Here is a 19479-nt window from a genome sequence, read left to right as displayed (position 1 = left end):
AAAGTGGTGTGATAGCTTACAGTTTGATTTACATTTTGTTTTAATTAATGTGATAGGCTCATGTTTTACCGGTATGGCGTACCCGCACTATTCATTTTGCCGGGACGCCATACCAGACCGTACCTACTTACTTTCACACCTGGTTATACATGTTTTATACTTGCTTGTCAGTTGATGGTCTGTATCGAGTCAAGTTAAATAATCATGATTCAATATTGTTAATGTCACATACCACATTGTTGCCAATGTTTTTACATTTCTTAAATGTTTTACTTAACCTTTATTTGAACAGGGAAGACATATTGAGACCTAGTTCTCTTTTCCAAATGCGCCCTGTATAATATAAATATAAACAATATACTATATATATATATATATATATATATATATATATATATATATATATATATACAGTGGGGAGAACAAGTATTTGATACACTGCCGATTTTTGCAGGTTTTCCTACTTACAAAGCATGTAGAGGTCTGTAATTTTTATCATAGGTACACTTCAACTGTGAGAGACGGAATCTAAAACAAAAATCCAGAAAATCACATTGTATGATTTTTAAGTAATTAATTAGCATTTTATTGCATGACATAAGTATTTGATCACCTACCAACCAGTAAGAATTCGGGCTCTCACAGACCTGTTCGTTTTTCTTTAAGAAGCCCTCCTGTTCTCCACTCATTACCTGTATTAACTGCACCTGTTTGAACTCGTTACCTGTATAAAAGACACCTGTCCACACACTCAATCAAACAGACTCCAACCTCTCCACAATGGCCAAGACCAGAGAGCTGTGTAAGGACATCAGGGATAAAATTGTAGACCTGCACAAGGCTGGGATGGGTTACAGGACATTAGGCAAGCAGCTTGGTGAGAAGGCAACAACTGTTGGCGCAATTATTAGAAAATGGAAGAAGTTCAAGATGACGGTCAATCACCCTCGGTCTGGGGCTCCATGCAAGATCTCACCTCGTGGGGCATCAATGATCATGAGGAAGGTGAGGGATCAGCCCAGAACTACACGGCAGGACCTGGTCAATGACCTGAAGAGAGCAGGGACCACAGTCTCAAAGAAAACTATTAGTAACACACTACGCCGTCATGGATTAAAATCCTGCAGCGCACGCAAGGTCCCCCTGCTCAAGCCAGCGCATGTCCAGGCCCGTCTGAAGTTTGCCAATGACCATCTGGATGATCCAGAGGAGGAATGGGAGAAGGTCATGTGGTCTGATGAGACAAAAATAGAGCTTTTTGGTCTAAACTCCACTTGCCGTGTTTGGAGGAAGAAGAAGGATGAGTACAACCCCAAGAACACCGTCCCAACCGTGAAGCATGGAGGTCGAAACATCATTCTTTGGGGATGCTTTTCTGCAAAGGGGACAGGACGACTGCACCGTATTGAGGGGAGGATGGATGGGGCCATGCATCGCGAGATCTTGGCCAACAACCTCCTTCCCTCAGTAAGAGCATTGAAGATGGGTCGTGGCTGGGTCTTCCACCATGACAACGACCCGAAACACACAGCCAGGGCAACTAAGGAGTGGCTCCATAAGAAGCATCTCAAGGTCCTGGGTTGGCCTAGCCAGTCTCCAGACCTGAACCCAATAGAACATCTTTGGAGGGAGCTGAAAGTCCGTATTGCCCAGCGACAGCCCCGAAACCTGAAGGATCTGGAGAAGGTCTGTATGGAGGAGTGGGCCAAAATCCCTGCTGCAGTGTGTGCAAAACTGGTCAAGAACCACAGGAAACGTGTGATCTCTGTAATTGCAAACAAAGGTTTCTGTACCAAATATTAAGTTCTGCTTTTCTGATGTATCAAATACTTATGTCATGCAATAAAATGCAAATGAATTACTTAAATATCATACAATGTGATTTTCTGGATTTTTGTTTTAGATTCCGTCTCTCACAGTTGAAGTGTACCTATGATAAACATTACAGACCTCTACATGCTTTGTAAGTAGGAAAACCTGCAAAAATCGGCAGTGTATCAAATCGCAAATACTTGTTCTCCCCACTGTATATATACTGTAGATGAAGTTTACAATTTAACAGATTGACCAATGCGGTTTATATAAATGTAGAAAAAATCTACCCGTGGTTCACCTTTATGTACAGTACCAGTCAAAAGTTTGGACACACCTACTCATTCAAGGGTTTTTCTTCATTTTTTACAATTTTCTACATTGTAGAATAACATCAAAACTATGAAATAACACACATGGAATCATGTTGTAACCAAAAAAGTGTTCAACAAATCAAAATATATTTTATATGTGAGATTCTTCAAATAGCCACCCTTTGCCTTGATGACAGCTTTGCACACTATTGGCATTCTCTCAACCAGCTTCATGAGGAATGTTTTTCCAACAGTCTTGAAGGAGTTCCCAAATATGCTGAGCACTTGTTGGCTGCTTTTCCTTCACTCTGCGGTCCAACTCATCCCAAACCATCTCAATTGGGTTGAGGTCGGGTGATTGTGGAGACCAGGTAATCTGATGCAGCACTCCATCTCCTTCTTGGTCAAATAGCCCTTAAACAACCTGGAGGTGTGTGTTGGGTCATTGTCCTGTTGAAAAACAAGTGATAGTCCCACTAAGCGCAAACCAAATCGGATGGCGTATCGGTGCAGGATGCTGTGGTAGCCATGCTGGTTAAGTGTGCCTTGAATTCTAAATAAATCACACATGCAGAGATCATCCGTTCACCTACTCTGTGTCTCTCAAAAACACGGCGGTTGGAACCAAAATTCTCCAATTTGGACTCATCAGACCAAAGGACAGATTTCCACCAGTCCATTGCTCGTGTTTCTTGGCCCAAGCAAGTCTCTTCTTCTTATTGGTGTCCTTTAGTAGTGGTTTCTTTGCAGCAGTTCAACCATGAAGGCCTGATTCACATGGTCTCCTCTGAACAGTTGATGTTGAGATGTGTCTGTTACTTGAACTCTGTGAAGCATTTATTTGGGCTGCAATCTGAGGTGCAGTTAACTTTAATGAACTTATCCTCTGCAGCAGAGGTAACTCTGGGTCTTCCTTTCCTGTGGCGGTCCTCATGAGAGCCAGTTTCATCATAGCGCTTGATGGTTTTTGCGACTGCACTTGAATTTTTTTTGAAAGTTCTTGCAATTTTCTGCATTTTTTTGTCATTTTTATTTTTATTTCACCTTTATTTAACCAGGTAGGCTAGTTGAGAACAAGTTCTCATTTACAACTGCGACCTGGCCAAGATAAAGCAAAGCAGTGCGACACAAACAACAACACAGAGTTACACATGGAATAAACAAACATACAGTCAATAATACAATAGAGAAAGTCTATATACAGTGTGTGCAAATGAGGTAGGATAAGGGGGGTGGGGCGCGTGCTGCGGATGGGTTGACTGAACTTCATGTCTTAAAGTAATGATGGACTGTCGTTTCTCTTTGCTATTTGAGCTAGTTCTGGCAAAATATGAACTTGGTCTTTTACCAATTAGGGCTATCTTCTGTATACCACCCCTACCTTGTCACAACACAACTGATTAGCTCAAACGCATTAAGAAGTAAAGACATTCCACAAATTAATTTTTAACAAGGCACACCGGTTAATTGAAATGCACTCCAGGTGACTACCTTATGAAGCTGGTTGAGAGAATGCCAAGAGTGTGCAAAGCTGTCATCGAGGCAAAGGGTGGCTGCTTTGAAGAATCTCAAATCTAAAAAAAAATTGACACTTTTTTGCTTAATACACGATTCCGTCTGTGTTTTTTTCATAGTTTTGATTATTCTACAATGTGGAAAACAGTAAAAATAAAGAAAAACCCTGGAATTAGTAGGTGTGTCCGAATTTCTGACTAGGATTGTATCACGATGGCCATAGTTCTTTCACTGAGATAATCATGAAACCATGAACCAGGCGTCAGAGCTCAGGCAACAGTATCAAAAGCTTTTGACAGGTCCACAAACAAAGTAGCACATTTCATTTTAGTGTCAAAAGCATTGACAAGATCATTAACAACTAAAGCTGTTTCTTTAATAGTGCTGTGCCCAGGTCTAAACCCTGATTTTACATTTAAAATACATTTCACTGATACATTTTTGGGGATATATTTTACATTTACCCAGGATTCAAGAATCTTAGCCAGACGTGGAGCCTTGAAATGGGCCGATAATGATTAAGATCACTACTATCCCAGCCCTGATGGAGTGGCAGCACAAGAGTGGATGTCCATACTCTTGGAATATTTCCTGAAAACAATGTTGAATTAAATGATATATAACCCCCTCCTCTTCTACCCCATTCCCTGACTATATTGCTCTTCCTCAGTGAGCAGAAGAAGTACAGGGTGTTTGTGGTGGTGCCCCTGCTTCCTGGGTTTGAAGGAGACATCAGCGAGGGGGGTGGGAAAGCCATCCAGGCCATATTACACTTCACCTACAGGTCAGAACCCTCCCTTATGGGCCTACACACACACACACACACACACACACACACACACACACACACACACACACACAGTAAAAAGTAGCACACCATCACTTACAGTATCATACTGCATAATTTTTAAACATACATTTTGTGTAGTGATTTGTGTTTTAAGAAAACAACTTTAAAGATTGTTGTCGATTTGATGATGTAAGTAATATGTATTTTTCACGACAGGACCATGTGCCGTGGAGAGTACTCCATACTGATGAGACTGAGAGAACGTGAGTTTTGTTTCCTTATTTCCAATTCAACCTAATATCTGGAATTACTGTCTGTCTGTCTATCTCATCTCTGATAATATTTCTGCTTTTTTTTCTCTCCTGTGTTTGGCTTACCCTTCTGCTAACTGAAGGCTCATACTAGGTATCTAACTTTACTATCTATATTATCTATAGTATTGTTCTCCATTCTCCCCATACTTAATCATTTCATCCTCTTTTCCTATAACGCCCATCTGTCTTCTCATGTTTAAATTGTGGTCCTGTTTCGTTAGCGTTCATTTATTCATTGGCTTTAGCTCTATGCCAGTGTGTCAGCCAACCAGTGTCTCCCTACCCCCAGTTGAGGACCAGTGGAGCGAGTACATCACCCTGTGTGGCCTGCGCACACACTCCCAGCTCTCACAGTCCCTGGTCACAGAGCTCATCTACGTACACAGTAAGACCCTCATAGCTGATGACCGCCGCTACATCATCGGTGAGTCACTGTCATCACAGCCACACTTACAGATGAGACAGGATGGGGCATCACTGTGGCTGTTTCCAAAATGGCCCCCTATTCCCTATATACTGTAGTACACTACCTTTGCTCTGGCCAAAAGTAGTGTACTATAGGCAATAGGGTTCCATTTCCGACACAGCTTGTGACTGTGACTCATCACTGGGATCAATCACAGGCTGCTAATTACTGTCTCTGCATAATAATCACAAGGTGAATGATATGCAGAGCTAATAAAATATTCAGCTATAAAAACACACTGGACTTTAGGGGAGGGAGGGAAGGGGAACTTAAAAGGCACCACCCTCATTGAAGATGAATGCATTTTTTCCCGAGGTAGATTGTATTGGAATCGTTATATAAAAACATGCACTCCACACTGTGTAATGTAGGTACAACCCACTGAACCCACCTTTAGGTACAACCCATTGAAACTCTTGCGCTTGCATGGCTCCATGCTATGATATTATTAGGATTACACTGGGACTGGGTAGGGTACAGTAATTATGATGCTTCTGTCAGCTAGATAAGGATGAGTCCTTGAGACACAGAAAAGTTTTATGAACAATGTTTTTTGATTTTGTTGTAAGTAAGTTGCTGCAGCATCTATGGCCATCGTCACTGATATTAGTGTCACAACACGCTCCTCTTTGCTCTCTCTTTCTGTCTCTGGCTCTGTCTCTCTTTTTCTCTCCTCTCCGGTTTCTATTCCCTCCACTCTCTCTGTGCTCTCTCCATCCAGGCTCAGCTAACATCAATGACCGCAGTATGCTGGGAAGCCGGGACAGTGAGCTGGCTGTGCTGGTGGAGGATGAGGAGAGGATCCCCTCCATTATGGGGGGAGAGGAGTACCAGGCTGGACCCCTCACTCTGGCCCTGCGCAAAGAGTGTTTCAGGTTAGGACTCAGCAAAAGAGTCCATACACTTCTGCACTGTCTGTGATTTTACATTAAATTAGTTCACTGATAGAGAGGTTTACTGAGGTTGAGTGGTATGGGAATGATATACACTATATATACAAAAGTATGTGGACACCCCTTCAAATTTGTGGATGTGTTTATTTCAGCCACACTCGTTGCTGACAGGTGTATAAAATCAAGCACACAGCAATGTGATCTTCACAGACAAACATTGGCAGTAGAATGGCCTTTGTTACGTATACTCCCTCTCCGGCCTCTAGGTCATCAGGCTGCTGATTATCCCGCACAACTGTCACCATCGTCTCGCTCACCTGCGCCTCATGACACTCAACTGGACTCCATCACCTCCTTGATTATCTTCCCTATATCTGTCACTCCCCTTGGTTCTTTCCTCAGGTGTTATTGACTCTGTTTTCATGTCGATGCGTTGTTTGTGTTCCGTGTTTCGTGGTTCTTTTATTTATTAAAACACTCACTCCCTGAACTTGCTTCCCGACTCTCAGCGCACTCGTTATAGCCTTACTGAAGAGCTCAGTGACTTTCAACGTGGCACCGTCATAGAATGCCAGCTTTCCAACAGTTCCTCAAATTTCTACCCTGCTAGAGCTGCCCCGGTCAACTCTAAGTGCTGTTATTGTGAAGTGGCAATGTCTAGGAGCAACATTGGCTCAGACTCTGCAACAGTGGAAACGTGTTCTCTGGAGGGATGAAACACCCTTCACCATCTGGCAGACCGACGGACTAAGCTGAGTTTGGTGGATGCCAGGAGAACGCTACCTGCCCCAGTGCATAGTGCCAACTGTAACGTATGGTGGAGGAGGAATAATGTTCTGGGGCGGTTTTTCATGGTTTGGGCCCCTTAGTTCCAGTGAAGGGAAATCTTAACGCTACAGCATACAATGACATTCTAGATGATTCTGTGCTTCCAATTTTGTGGCAATAGTTTGGAAGGCCCTTTCCTGTTTCATCATGACAATGCCCCCGTGCACAAAGCGAAGTCCATACAGAAATGGTTTGTCGAGATCGGTGTGGAAGAACTTGACTGGCCTGCACAGAACCCTGACCTCAACCCCATCGAACACCTTTGGGATGAATTGGAACGCCGACTGCGAGCCAGGCCTAATCGCCCAACATCAGTGCCCGACTTCACTAATGCTCTTGTGGCTGAATGGAAGCAAGTCTCCACAGCAATGCTCCAACATCTAGTGGAAAGCCTTCCCAGAAAAGTGGAGGCTGTTATAGCAGAAAAGGGGGGACCAAATCCATTTTATTGGCCATGATTTTGGAATGAGATGTTCAACAAGCATGTGTCTACATACTTTTGGTCATGTAGTGTGTCTGTGTTGAACCTGGGGGTGTTTGGACATGAAAGGTTTCTCACGAGATGAACCACTCTCACATAGCCGTCCTTATATTAGCGAGGGAGGTCGTAACCAGGGTCCCTACACTGACATACTAATAACGCTGACTCCACTGCTAGTGGATGGATCTATTGATTAGCAATTGTTGGCATTTGTGATGCACTGAAACTGTCCCTAAAGATCCTAGACAGAATATGCATACTTCTCACAGAGCTTGTCTGCAGCCTATTATGCCAGCAGAGCTATTCATTTCAAATCAGCAGCTACCAAGTATATCCTCTAGTTTCCAAGGGAACCATCTCAGATGACAATTTTGCGCAGGCGTAGTCATCATTCTCTGTATGAAGGAATTCTCTTTTTTTTTTTTTTTTTTTCAATATGAATTTTTGCACCAACCTCTACTCAGATACTGTATTATGAACTGTCACTCTAGCAACAGTTTGAATGTGCAGTTAACATAGCTGCTTGGCAGTAACTGACTTACAACTATGTGCATGTGCTTCCCAGGGTGCTTTTAGGAGCCGATTCTGAACCCCAGATCGACATCGATGACCCGATCAGTGACCAGTTCTTCTTTGTGGGGTGGAACACGACGGCAAAACTGAATGCTAAGATTTATGACAAGGTATGAATAGAACTAAAAGCTATTTTTGTTCTCTTTTATGTGCATCCTCAATTACATCCACTCTCTCTTTCCCTTCTCCCTGTCATCTCTGCTGCTCACCTTTCCCATGGACTGTTCCTTCCCTTTACCCGGAACAGGTCTTCCGCTGCCTCCCGTGCAACTCTGTCCACAACATGAGGGAGCTGAAGGAGCATTCAGGCCTGGAACGCCTGTGTGACACATACCCCCAGCAGGCTAAAGAGGAGCTGGAGGCCGTCAGGGGGCTACTGGTCCACTTCCCCCTCAACTTCCTGTCTGAGGAGAATCTGCTCCCCCCACTGGGCAGCATGGAGGGCATGGCTCCAACAGAACTCTGGACATAAGAGTACCAGGCTACCAGCCACAAGGACCAAGATGACACTGGAAAAGCCCAGTCTAGCAGGAGAGAGCTTTATAGATTTGTATCGCATTGACCAGATTCCTCTCCATTGGAAATCAAAAGATTGGAACAAAATGTATACTCAACTCACCTAGCTAAAAAACACTAACTGATGTGTCTTTGAAGAATGCAAATAAATGCAAGGCATTTAAGATGTTTACATAGATGATACAGAGTGAATTTGAACTCTTTGTTAAAATGGAAGAATAAAAAATTCAACACTAGATGGTAATGTATACTAATGCATTATGAGCCTTGTATGTGCTCCAAGTGACTTTGAGACATAGGTATTTGAAGGATTACCACTCTTGTAATGTTAAAAGTAAATTTTTATGATGTTGGATCATTGCTATACTCAACTGACCAAATTTGTTTGTTGATATAATACTGAACCTGAGTATTTCTTTTTTCGAAGGGCTTAGGCATGGGTGTGCCATTATAGAACACAACAGGAACAGGATGCCACTGTATGATAGGCAGGGGGAGGAATGGAGATCAGAAGTCAAGAGTCTCAGATGATTGAAGAACATAGCGTACATGTATTGTTGCAAGGTTGTGGGTGGATAGCTCTCCTCTCTCTCTCACTGCCTCTTTCTCTCTCTGCCTCTCTCTCTCTCTGCCTCTCTCTGTCTCTCTGCCTCTCTCTCTCTGCCTCTTTCTTTCTCTCTGCCTCTCTATCTCTGCCTCTTTCTTTCTCTCTGCCTCTCTATCTCTGCCTCTTTCTTTCTCTCTCTGCCTCTGTCTCTGCCTCTTTCTCTGCCTCTCTCTTACCCTCTCAATGCAGTACCAGCAAATCTGTCAGAACATTTGTGGTTGTTATGGTGACGGTTACAAAGAGCTGACTAGATTGTGGCCAAAAGAGGAAAGGAGAGCTAAACAGAGGGGCAGAGTACGATGAGCTATGGACTGAATCAAACAGAGGTTTATGAAAAGATTGAAGGTGATATGGAAGACATGGATGTGAGAGAGAGCCCATGACAAAGAGGAAGGCAAAGGACCATAAGAGGGTCATGGAGTGAATAGAGGGGAATGAGGAAAAAGATATTCAGGGGGTGCACCTGGCGTGCTTTAATTTTTGCGTATTTTTGCTGTCACCATGGCAGCCAAGTACATTATTGTTACATTACTTACCCGGTTGTCAGTGGTCCAGAACATTCCACCTCATTTTGAGATAGGGGAGCAAGGAAATAGTGTTTTTGTAAAGCACAGTTTCTAATCTGGGATGGGAGGAATCAAGTGACAGGTGAACAAGGAGCAGGGATGTTCTCTTTTCTGCCATAGTCTTTATATGCATGTAACAGGTTTATGTTTCCATTGATAGTCTCATGTGCATGCTGAATTCTAGCATGTTGTCCCTATCTCAGCATAATCAAATTATTGAGCTTAACCAATTTATTTTACCAAATTATTTAGACTAAATGAAATGGTAATGTTTATTTAGTGATACTACTTCTACCAGTACTTAATCTATCACCACCACTACTACTTCTCCTCTTCCATCTAATCCTCCTCCTACTACTGCTACTGTTTCATCTGCTAAGTATGTCTATGTGACCAATAACATTTGATTTCATTTGATGATACTATGCCTACTACAACTACTACTAATTTTGTTTTAGATTTTGGCATTGGTTTCATATTTTCATTTCACCAAATAAAATGTGTAAATTCTCAACTCTATCAATGGTAATTATATTCACCATACTACTTTATGCAGAGTCTAAACCCCATTTATAGATGGTAATGTTAAAGATTTACTGTTTATTCACAAACCTGTCTGCCACCTTTTAAACAGTGTAGGCCTACCTTTCACTATGTTTTTAAACATTTTAATGTGCATCAAATGTATGTATCACTTATCACTTAATTATTATAATAACTAGGTTATAGCCTCTGCTTTAATTTTTTTCAATGATCATTTGTGAGAATGTATCTTTGTAACATTTAATAAACATCCTAACATTTAAACATTTAAAGTTTTAGTATGAACAGTATTAGTTAACTTGCCTCTGGTTTTGGCTTTTAAGTCTCATGTCAATCTGATTTTCCAGCCAGGTAAACAGTAGGCTAGCCGAGCCGACAGGCCAAGGCACTAGTATGCATTACTGATCACCTCTCAGGTAATTTGTCCCCGATGGTGTACCGTAGCACTCTTCAGTAGGCATAGGGGAGTGGGAAGAGAAAACAAATAAAAGAGTAGAGAGGAAAGGGTGTTGTATACACACTTGCTGGAAAGGGATGAAATAGCTGACAACACAGATGAAAAGGGTTGTACAACAGCGATAGAGGAATTTTAGTGCCCAAATGCATGTTTGAGCAGGGCAGCGCCAGTGAGCACTTTCACCATTTTGAAATAGTCAGCTGGGTGGGACTATCTTTGTGTTATTGAAGGATCACATAATTCAATCCAGGTCATCAGGAGGGGTCAGCCAGTGAATTATCCTCATGAGAAAACATTTCATAACTGCAGGTAGCAGCAAATCGCCAACCTTGGCTTTATATCTGTTCAAACAACACACTTCTGGTGGCAGTAGGCACCCTTTCAGATTGTTAACCAACTCATAGAAGTAGTGGAAGAAGAACATTGACTACTTCAAAATGGAGATGGCCTCATTGGCACTGCCCATGGGGAGGGAGGATGACGGTTTCCGGAGTAGGGGACTATGGGAGGTGGATGGACGGCAGGAAGATGGCGGAAGCGGATGGTGAACTTAAATCTTATGGCGGTGGAAACAAGGAAGAATGGACAATTGTCTAAAAGAATGGGAAAAGCGACTTGGGACTTACCTGAAGTCGGTACAGCCGATCTGCCAACTTCTGTCTGTAACATCCAAACAGTTTGGACTACACCCCGATGTGTAAAGATGAGACTGTCACGAACACGTACAGTACCAGTCAAAAGTTTGGACACACCAACTCATTCAAGGATTTTTCTTTATTTTTACTGTTTTCTACATTGTAAAATAATAGTGAAGACATCAAATCTATTAAATAATACATATGGAATCATGTAGTAACCAAAAAAGTGTTAAACAAATGAAAATGTATGTTGTATTTGAGATTATTCAAAGTAGCCACCCTTTGCCTTGATGACAGCTTTGCACACTTGGCATTCTCTCAATTAGCTTCATGAAGTAGTCACCTGGAATGCATTTCAATTAACTGGTGTGCCTTGTTAAAAGTTAATTTCTGGAATTTCTTTACTTCTTAATGCGTTTGAGCTAATCAGTTGTGTTGACACAAGATAGCCCTATTTGGTAAAAGACCAAGACCATATTATGGCAAGAACAGCTCAAATAAGCAAAGAGAAATGGCAGTCCCATCATTACTTTAAGACATGAAGTTCAGTCAATGCAGAACATTTCAAGAACTTTTAAAGTTTCATCAAGTGTAGTCGCAAAAACCATCAAGCACTATGATGAAACTGGCTCTCATGAGGAACACCACAGGAAAGGAAGACCCTGTAACGGCAGTCCTCCTCCTCTTTATCTGAAGAGGAGGAGTATTGAGGGAACCAAGGCGCAGCGTAGTGAAATGACATACTTTATTAACGAAAACACGAACTTGACTAAACTAACAAAACAATAAACGGTGTAGACAAACCTAGACGACGAACTTACATAAAACAAGAACGCACGAATAGGAAAACATAGGCTACACAAAACGAACAAACCGTAAACAGTCCCGCGTGGTGTACAGACACAGACACGGAAGACAACCACCCACAAACAAACACTGTGAACAGCCTACCTAAATATGACTCTCAATTAGAGGAACGCCAAACACCTGCCTCCAATTGAGAGCCATACCAGGCAACCCTAAACCAACATAGAAACAGACAACATAGAATGCCCACCCAAACTCACGTCCTGACCAACTAACACACAAAACTAAACAGAAAACAGGTCAGGAACGTGACATAACCCCCCCCTCAAGATGCGTACTCCGAACGCATCACCAAAAAGTCCAGGGGAGGGTCTGGGTGGGCATCTGACCACGGTGGTGGCTTAGGCTCCGGGCGTGGTTCCCACCCCACCATAATCAATCCCCGCTTCCTTAGCCTCCCCACAATGACCACCCTCCAAATAACCCCACCTAAATTTAGGGGCAACACCAGAATCAAGGACAGCTCTGGGACAAGGTAGTTCAGGACATAGGGATAGCTCAGGACAGAGGGATAGCTTAGGAGAGAGAGGTAGCTCAGGATAAAGAGGTAGCTCAGGATAGAGGGGCAACTCCGGACTGAAGGGCAGCTCCGGACAGAGAGACAGCTCTGGACTGAGGGGCAGTTCTGAATTACTAGCCGCTTCTGGCTGAGGGACAGCTCATGGCTGACTGACGGCTCTGGACGCTCATGGCAGGCTGACGGCTCTGGACGCTCATGGCAGGCTGACGGCTCTGGACGCTCATGGCAGGCTGACGGCTCTGGACGCTCATGGCAGGCTGACGGCTCTGGACGCTCATGGCAGGCTGACGGCTCTGGACGCTCATGGCAGGCTGACGGCTCTGGACGCTCATGGCAGGCTGACGGCTCTGGACGCTCATGGCTGGCTGACGGCTCTGGCCGCTCATGGCTCTCTGACGGCTCTGGCCGCTCATGGCTCTCTGACGGCTCTGGCTGCTCATGGCTCTCTGACGGCTCTGGCTGCTCATGGCTTGCTGGCGGCTCTCGACGCTCATGGCTGGCTGACGGCTCTCGACGCTCATGGCTGGCTGAAGGCTCTGGACGCTCATGGCTCACTGACGGCTCTCGACGCTCATGGCTGGCTGACGGCTCTCGACGCTCATGGCTGGCTGACGGCTCTCGACGCTCATGGCTGGCTGACGGCTCTCGACGCTCATGGCTGGCTGACGGCTCTCGACGCTCATGGCTGGCTGACGGCTCTCGACGCTCATGGCTGGCTGACGGCTCTCGACGCTCATGGCGGGCTGACGGCTCTCGACGCTCATGGCGGGCTGACGGCTCTCGACGCTCATGGCAGACGGGCGGCTTTGCAGGCTCATGGCAGACGGGCGGCTTTGCAGGCTCATGGCAGACGGATGGCTCAGACGGCGCTGGGGAGACGGATGGCTCAGATGGCGCTGGGGAGACGGATGGCTCAGATGGCGCTGGGGAGACGGATGGCTCAGATGGCGCTGGGGAGACGGATGGCTCAGATGGCGCTGGGGAGACGGATGGCTCTGGCCGGATACGGCGCACTGTAGACCTGGTGCGTGGTGCCGGAACTGGAGGCACCGGGCTAAGGATAAGCACCTTCCTACTAGTGCGGGGAGCAGGGACAGGGCACACTGAACTCTCAAAGCGTACTCTATACCTGGTGCGTGGTACCGGCACTGGTGGCACCGGGCTGAGGGCACGCACCTCAGGAGAAGTGACAGTGTGTACAGGACTTAGGAGACGCACAGGTGGCTTAGTGCGTGGGGCCGGAACTGGAGGCACCGAACTGGATACACGCACTATAGGGAGAGTGCGTGGAGGAGGAACAGGGCTCTGGAAATGCCCTGGTAGCCTAGTGCGTAGTGTAGGCACTGTAGGTACTAGGCTGGGGCGGGGAGGTGGCACCGGAAATACCGGACCGTGCAGGCGTACTGGCTCTCTTGAGCATTGAGCCTGCCCAACCTTACCTGGTTGAATGCTCCCGGTCGCCCGCCCAGTGCGGGGAGGTGGAATAACCCGCACCGGGCTGTGTAGGCGAACCGGGGAAACCATGCGTAAGGCAGGTGCCATGTATGCCGGCCCGAGGAGACGCACTGGAGACCAGACGCGTTGAGCCGGCCTCATGACACCTGGCTCAATACCCAATCTAGCCCTCCCAGTGCGGGGAGGTGGAATAACCCGCACCGGGCTATGCACACGTACAGGAGACACCGTGCGCTCTACTGCGTAACACGGTGTCTGCCCGTACTCCCGCTCTCCACGGTTAGCCTGGGAAGTGGGCGCAGGTCTCCTACCTGCCCTTGGCCCACTACCTTCTAGCCCCCCCCCAAGAAATTTTTGGGAATTACTTACGGGCTTTTTGGGCTTCCGTGCCAGACGCGTTCCCTCATAGCTCCGGTTCCTCTCTCCGGTAGCCTCTGCTCTTCTCAGTGCCTCCAGCTGTTCCCATGGGAGGCGATCCCTACCAGCCAGGATCTCCTCCCAAGTGTAGCAACCCTTTCCGTCCAATATATCGTCCCATGTCCATTGCTCCTTCTTTTCCTGTCCCTTACTCCGTTGACTCCGCTGCTTGGCTCTGGTATGGTGGGTGATTCTGTAACGGCAGTCCTCCTCCTCTTTATCTGAAGAGGAGGAGTATTGAGGGAACCAAGGCGCAGCGTAGTGAAATGACATACTTTATTAACGAAAACACGAACTTGACTAAACTAACAAAACAATAAACGGTGTAGACAAACCTAGACGACGAACTTACATAAAACAAGAACGCACGAATAGGAAAACATAGGCTACACAAAACGAACAAACCGTAAACAGTCCCGCGTGGTGTACAGACACAGACACGGAAGACAACCACCCACAAACAAACACTGTGAACAGCCTACCTAAATATGACTCTCAATTAGAGGAACGCCAAACACCTGCCTCCAATTGAGAGCCATACCAGGCAACCCTAAACCAACATAGAAACAGACAACATAGAATGCCCACCCAAACTCACGTCCTGACCAACTAACACACAAAACTAAACAGAAAACAGGTCAGGAACGTGACAGACCCAGAGATACCTCTGCTGCAAAGGATGATTTCAGTTACCAGCCTCAGAATTTGCAGCCCAAATAAACGCTTCTCAGAGTTCAAGTAACAGACACATCTCAACATCAACTGTTCAGAGGAGACTGTGTGATTAAAATCAAATCAAATTTTATTTGTCACATGCGCCAAATACAACCTTACAGTGAAGTGCTTACTTACAAACCAACAATGCGATTTTAAGAAAAATAGATATGTAAAAAATAAAAGTAACGAATAATTAAAGAGCAGCAGCAAAATAACAGTAGTGAGGCTAAATACAGAGGGTACCGGTATAAAGTCAATGTGCGGGGGCACCGGTTAGTTGAGGTAATTGTAAGTAGAGTTAAAGTGACTATGCATAGATAATAAACAGAGAGTAGCAGCACTGTAAAAGAGGGAGGAGGGGGGCGGCAATGCAAATAGACTGGGAAGCCAATTGATTAGCTGTTCAGGAATCTTATGGCTTGGGGGAAGAAGCCGTGTAAGAAGCCTTTGGAGCCAGACTTGGCGCTGCGGTATCGCTTGCCTTGCGGTAGCAGAGAGAGCAGTCTATGACTAGGGCCTTCCTCTGACACCGCCTGGTATAGAGGTCCTGGATGGCAGGAAGCTTGGCCCCAGTGATGTACTGGGCCGTACGCACTACCCTCTGTAGTGCCTTGCGATTTTTCAACAGGACAATGACCCAACACACCTCCAGGCTGTGTAAGGGCTATTTGACCAAGAAGGTCAAAGTGATGGAGTGCTGCATTAGATGGCCTGGCCTCCTCAATCGCCTGACCAATTGAGATGGTTTGGGATCAGTTGGACAGTTGAGTGAAGGAAAAGCAGCCAACACGTCCTCAGCAAATCAAATCAATTTTTATTTGTCATTTGCGCCGAATACAACAGGCAGAGTTGCAAAGAAAAAGCCATATCTCAGACTGGCCAATAAAAAGAAAAGATGAAGATGGGCAAAAACACAGACACTAGACAGAGGAACTCTGCCTAGAAGGCCAGCATCCCGGGGTCGCCTCTTCGCTGTTGACGTTGAGACTAGTGTTTTGCGGGTACTATTTAATGAAGCTGCCAGTTGAGGACTTGTGAGGCATCTGTTTCTCAAACTAGACACTCTAATGTACTTGTCCTCTTGCTCAGTTGTGCACCAAGTCCTCAAACTCCTATTTGTATTCTGATTAGAGCCAGTTTGCTCTGTTCTGTGAAGGGAGTAGTACACAGCGTTGTACGAGATCTCCAGTTTCTTGGCAATTTCTCGAATAGAATAGCCTTAATTTCTCAGAACAAGAATAGACTGACGAGTTTCAGAAGAAAGTTCTTTGTTTCTGGCCATTTTGAGCCTGTAATCGAACTCACAAATGCTTATGCTCCAGATACTCAACTAGTCTAAAGAAGGCCATTTTTTGCTTCTTTAATCAGAACAATAGTTTTCAGCTGTCCTAACATAATTGCAAAAGGGTTTTCTAATGATCAATTAGCCTTTTAAAATGATAAACTTGGATTAGCTAACACAACGTTGATAATGGGCCTCTGTACGCCTATGTAGATATTGCATTAAAAACCAGCCATTTCCAGCTACAATAGTCATTTACAACATTAACAATGTTGACTTGTTAACTTAACTAGCTAACATAAACAAATGGTTGCAAAAATGGCAAGGTAAAACGCAGTTATCTAGCTAGCATACTAAGTTCAATTGCGTTACAGAGACCCAATCGTGTGCTGCACTCTCTTACTGCGTTCATTTTGGCAATAACGTCACTGCGTATATGCTGTTTGAAGGTCGTCGACAGATAATTTGAATGCTTCTGAATGCTTCTGTATGTCTGATCAATTTGATGTTATTTTAATGGACAAAAAAATTTGCTTTTCTTTAAGAAACAAGGACATTTCTAAGTGACCCCAAACTTTTGAACGATAGTGTATATATATATATATATATATAAAAAATGACAACTTCAAGGGGTCTTAAAATTCCAAATCATTTAAAAATTCCAAATCATTTAAAACAATACCATATAGCTTAGTAGAAAATATTAAAATATTTGAAGAGCTGCTTAGAGTCTCGAGCAGTCCCACCCTCTCAGGCCCCAGAGCCTGAGTAGGGAGGAATGAGTTATCTGAAGGAGTGGGAATGTTTTTGTTGATTATCATTTTGGGGTATTTTTTTTTAGAGATTCATGTTTTTTCTTCCATTCCTGTAATGAATTTACATTTCTTTTGTGTATTTTTTCACCCCCGTCCAGTTGGTAGCGGCATGCACCTCTAACGTTTGTTTACGGACCCCCATAACACCATAGAAGAAGAAGACGCTGCCCATGCGATCACAGATGCCATAGAACATATACAATGTTGAGTCCTCTGACTATTCATATGGGCCATACCAAAACATGGCGAGGAAATAAGTTTATGCACTATATTTGTCGGAAAATTACTTGCCTAGTCATTGGTACCAACTACTCTAGCTAAAGTATCTATTTTAGAAGTACGAACCAGCTCCATGACGCGTATCGATCGAGGGTCAATTGGGACTGCACAGAAACTGTTTGTTTTTTCACGGTCGGTACAGGCAGTGCAAGGCGCGATCACTGACAACGCGAAAGGAATGAAAGTTTGTGTACGGATATCGAACATTTGACGTCGCTAGCCGTACATTCCACACTGATCGCGCTGCTCGCCATTTGCTACTTCATTTGTGGAACATTTTAAGTATTTGCCAGATGGGAATTGCGAGTAGTTATAATCCATGTATAAATACAATAAATCTTATTTTTGATTTGTGCGTGGGTAGCTAGCTAGCTAGCTAATAGCGTTCATGTTGTGGCAGACTGAAAAGTGACAGCTCTGCTGCGGACCACCTTTGTATTACGCTGTTATTATCTAGCCTGCTAATTTAGCAAGCTAGTTATCTACTTGTTTAATCTCACAAACATTAACATTATAATTGCATTGTATTTGTAGTTAGAAGCATTCGAATGATCTGTCGACGACCTTCAAACAGCATATACGCAGTGACGTTATTGCCAAAATGAACGCAGTAAGAGAGTGCAGCACACGATTGGGTCTCTGTAACGCAATTGAACTTAGTATGCTAGCTAGATAACTGCGTTTTACCTTTCCATTTTTGCAACCATTTGTTTATGTTAGCTAGTTAAGCTAGCAAGTCAAGTCTCATCAGGGATTGATGTTCTGAGCGGGACTTGACAGCTCAGGACACAGTTAAGTTAAACATTGGGCCACCTGGATTTTCTACTGGCTGCTGCTTTTATTTTGTAGCTAAATTATTAGCTAACGAACGTTAGCTACGACTTTTGCCAGCATGTCTGAAAACGCCACCACACGAAGCTTGGATGACATAGACCTCGCAGCTTTGAGGGTAAGTGGCTACTGTACATCTAGTTCAAAGCTGCAGCCAGTTGTCACAATGCGCGTGACAAAAGTTCCCTGATAATACATTTTTTGGAAACTTGCAACAACTAGAACTGTAAGTTTGAGGTGCTTGCTTGAGCTAACTAACGTTAGCTACCTAATGTTATATTTAGGTAAATGGCTAGTTGTGGGTTACGCACAGAGAGGGTTGCGAAATTTGGGTGTCACTACTGACTACACTATCTTGCTTTTTTCCCCCATATCACCTTGGTCAATCTGAGTCCATTTTTGTAAGTGCATGAGTGAGCAGGATGAAGGCCTGATTCGTTTGATCGACGGCTTTTAAAATAGGCCTGTATCTACGTTGCATTTATCCTTTTAAAACTAGCCCACATCGATCTACTTCTAGTCTATCTATCAAACAGTTGAACTGTATCTTGTGTACTTTTTACCCGTATCTTATCATACAACTTCACAGACCACAACACACAGGTGTTGACAAACGTATTTACCACAGTGTGTTGCGCTACAAGACTTCCTCGTAGGCTTTTCTTTTTTGTATCATTAGAAGTAATAACAACGTAATCTCAAAAACATTTATTCCAAGAGCTATCAAAGCATGATTTTAAATAGATTTGGGGGCACTCTCTCTCTGACATGCACACAATGGTCCACAAGTGTATTGTGAAACTCCCGTTTTGCATATTCCAAAACCATAAAAATTTGAAGTTGAACATAAATAATTAATAAACCCAGACCTGGGAGCTCACTCTCCAGGACCATAGACATTCAAGTTATCTATTTGTAATGTGGACCGTCATGGAGGTTGACCGTTCTGATATCATGATCCAGTGTCAGTATATCATCAAAAC

General features: G+C 44.2%; 2 protein-coding genes across 7 annotated transcripts in view; both read left to right on the top strand.

The window, feature by feature from the left end:
• The window catches only part of LOC139533628 (phospholipase D2-like), a 30450-nt gene extending 20261 nt beyond the window's left edge, over positions 1-10189 (top strand). For both annotated transcript variants that reach the window (XM_071331825.1, XM_071331817.1), the window contains exons 19-24: positions 4312-4425; positions 4648-4694; positions 5035-5169; positions 5933-6086; positions 7979-8096; positions 8234-10189. In XM_071331825.1, the coding sequence (XP_071187926.1) occupies positions 4312-4425; positions 4648-4694; positions 5035-5169; positions 5933-6086; positions 7979-8096; positions 8234-8458 (793 nt within the window). In that variant the 3' untranslated portion in view covers positions 8459-10189. The remainder of the gene's footprint in view (positions 1-4311; positions 4426-4647; positions 4695-5034; positions 5170-5932; positions 6087-7978; positions 8097-8233) is intronic.
• A 7348-nt stretch (positions 10190-17537) lies between these two features.
• The window catches only part of LOC139533609 (misshapen-like kinase 1), a 34405-nt gene continuing 32463 nt past the window's right edge, over positions 17538-19479 (top strand). For 4 of the 5 annotated variants that reach the window (XM_071331803.1, XM_071331786.1, XM_071331793.1 and 1 more), the window contains exon 1: positions 17539-18614. In XM_071331803.1, the coding sequence (XP_071187904.1) occupies positions 18558-18614 (57 nt within the window). In that variant the 5' untranslated portion in view covers positions 17539-18557. Of the gene's footprint in view, positions 18615-19479 lie in introns of all 5 variants that reach the window. The other variant, XM_071331767.1, reaches the window with a different exon arrangement.

Source organism: Salvelinus alpinus, chromosome 1, assembly GCF_045679555.1.
Source record: "Salvelinus alpinus chromosome 1, SLU_Salpinus.1, whole genome shotgun sequence".
Lineage (NCBI taxonomy): Eukaryota > Metazoa > Chordata > Actinopteri > Salmoniformes > Salmonidae > Salvelinus > Salvelinus alpinus.
Note: the sequence above shows the minus strand (reverse complement) of the source record. Positions and strands in the feature narration are given on the sequence as shown.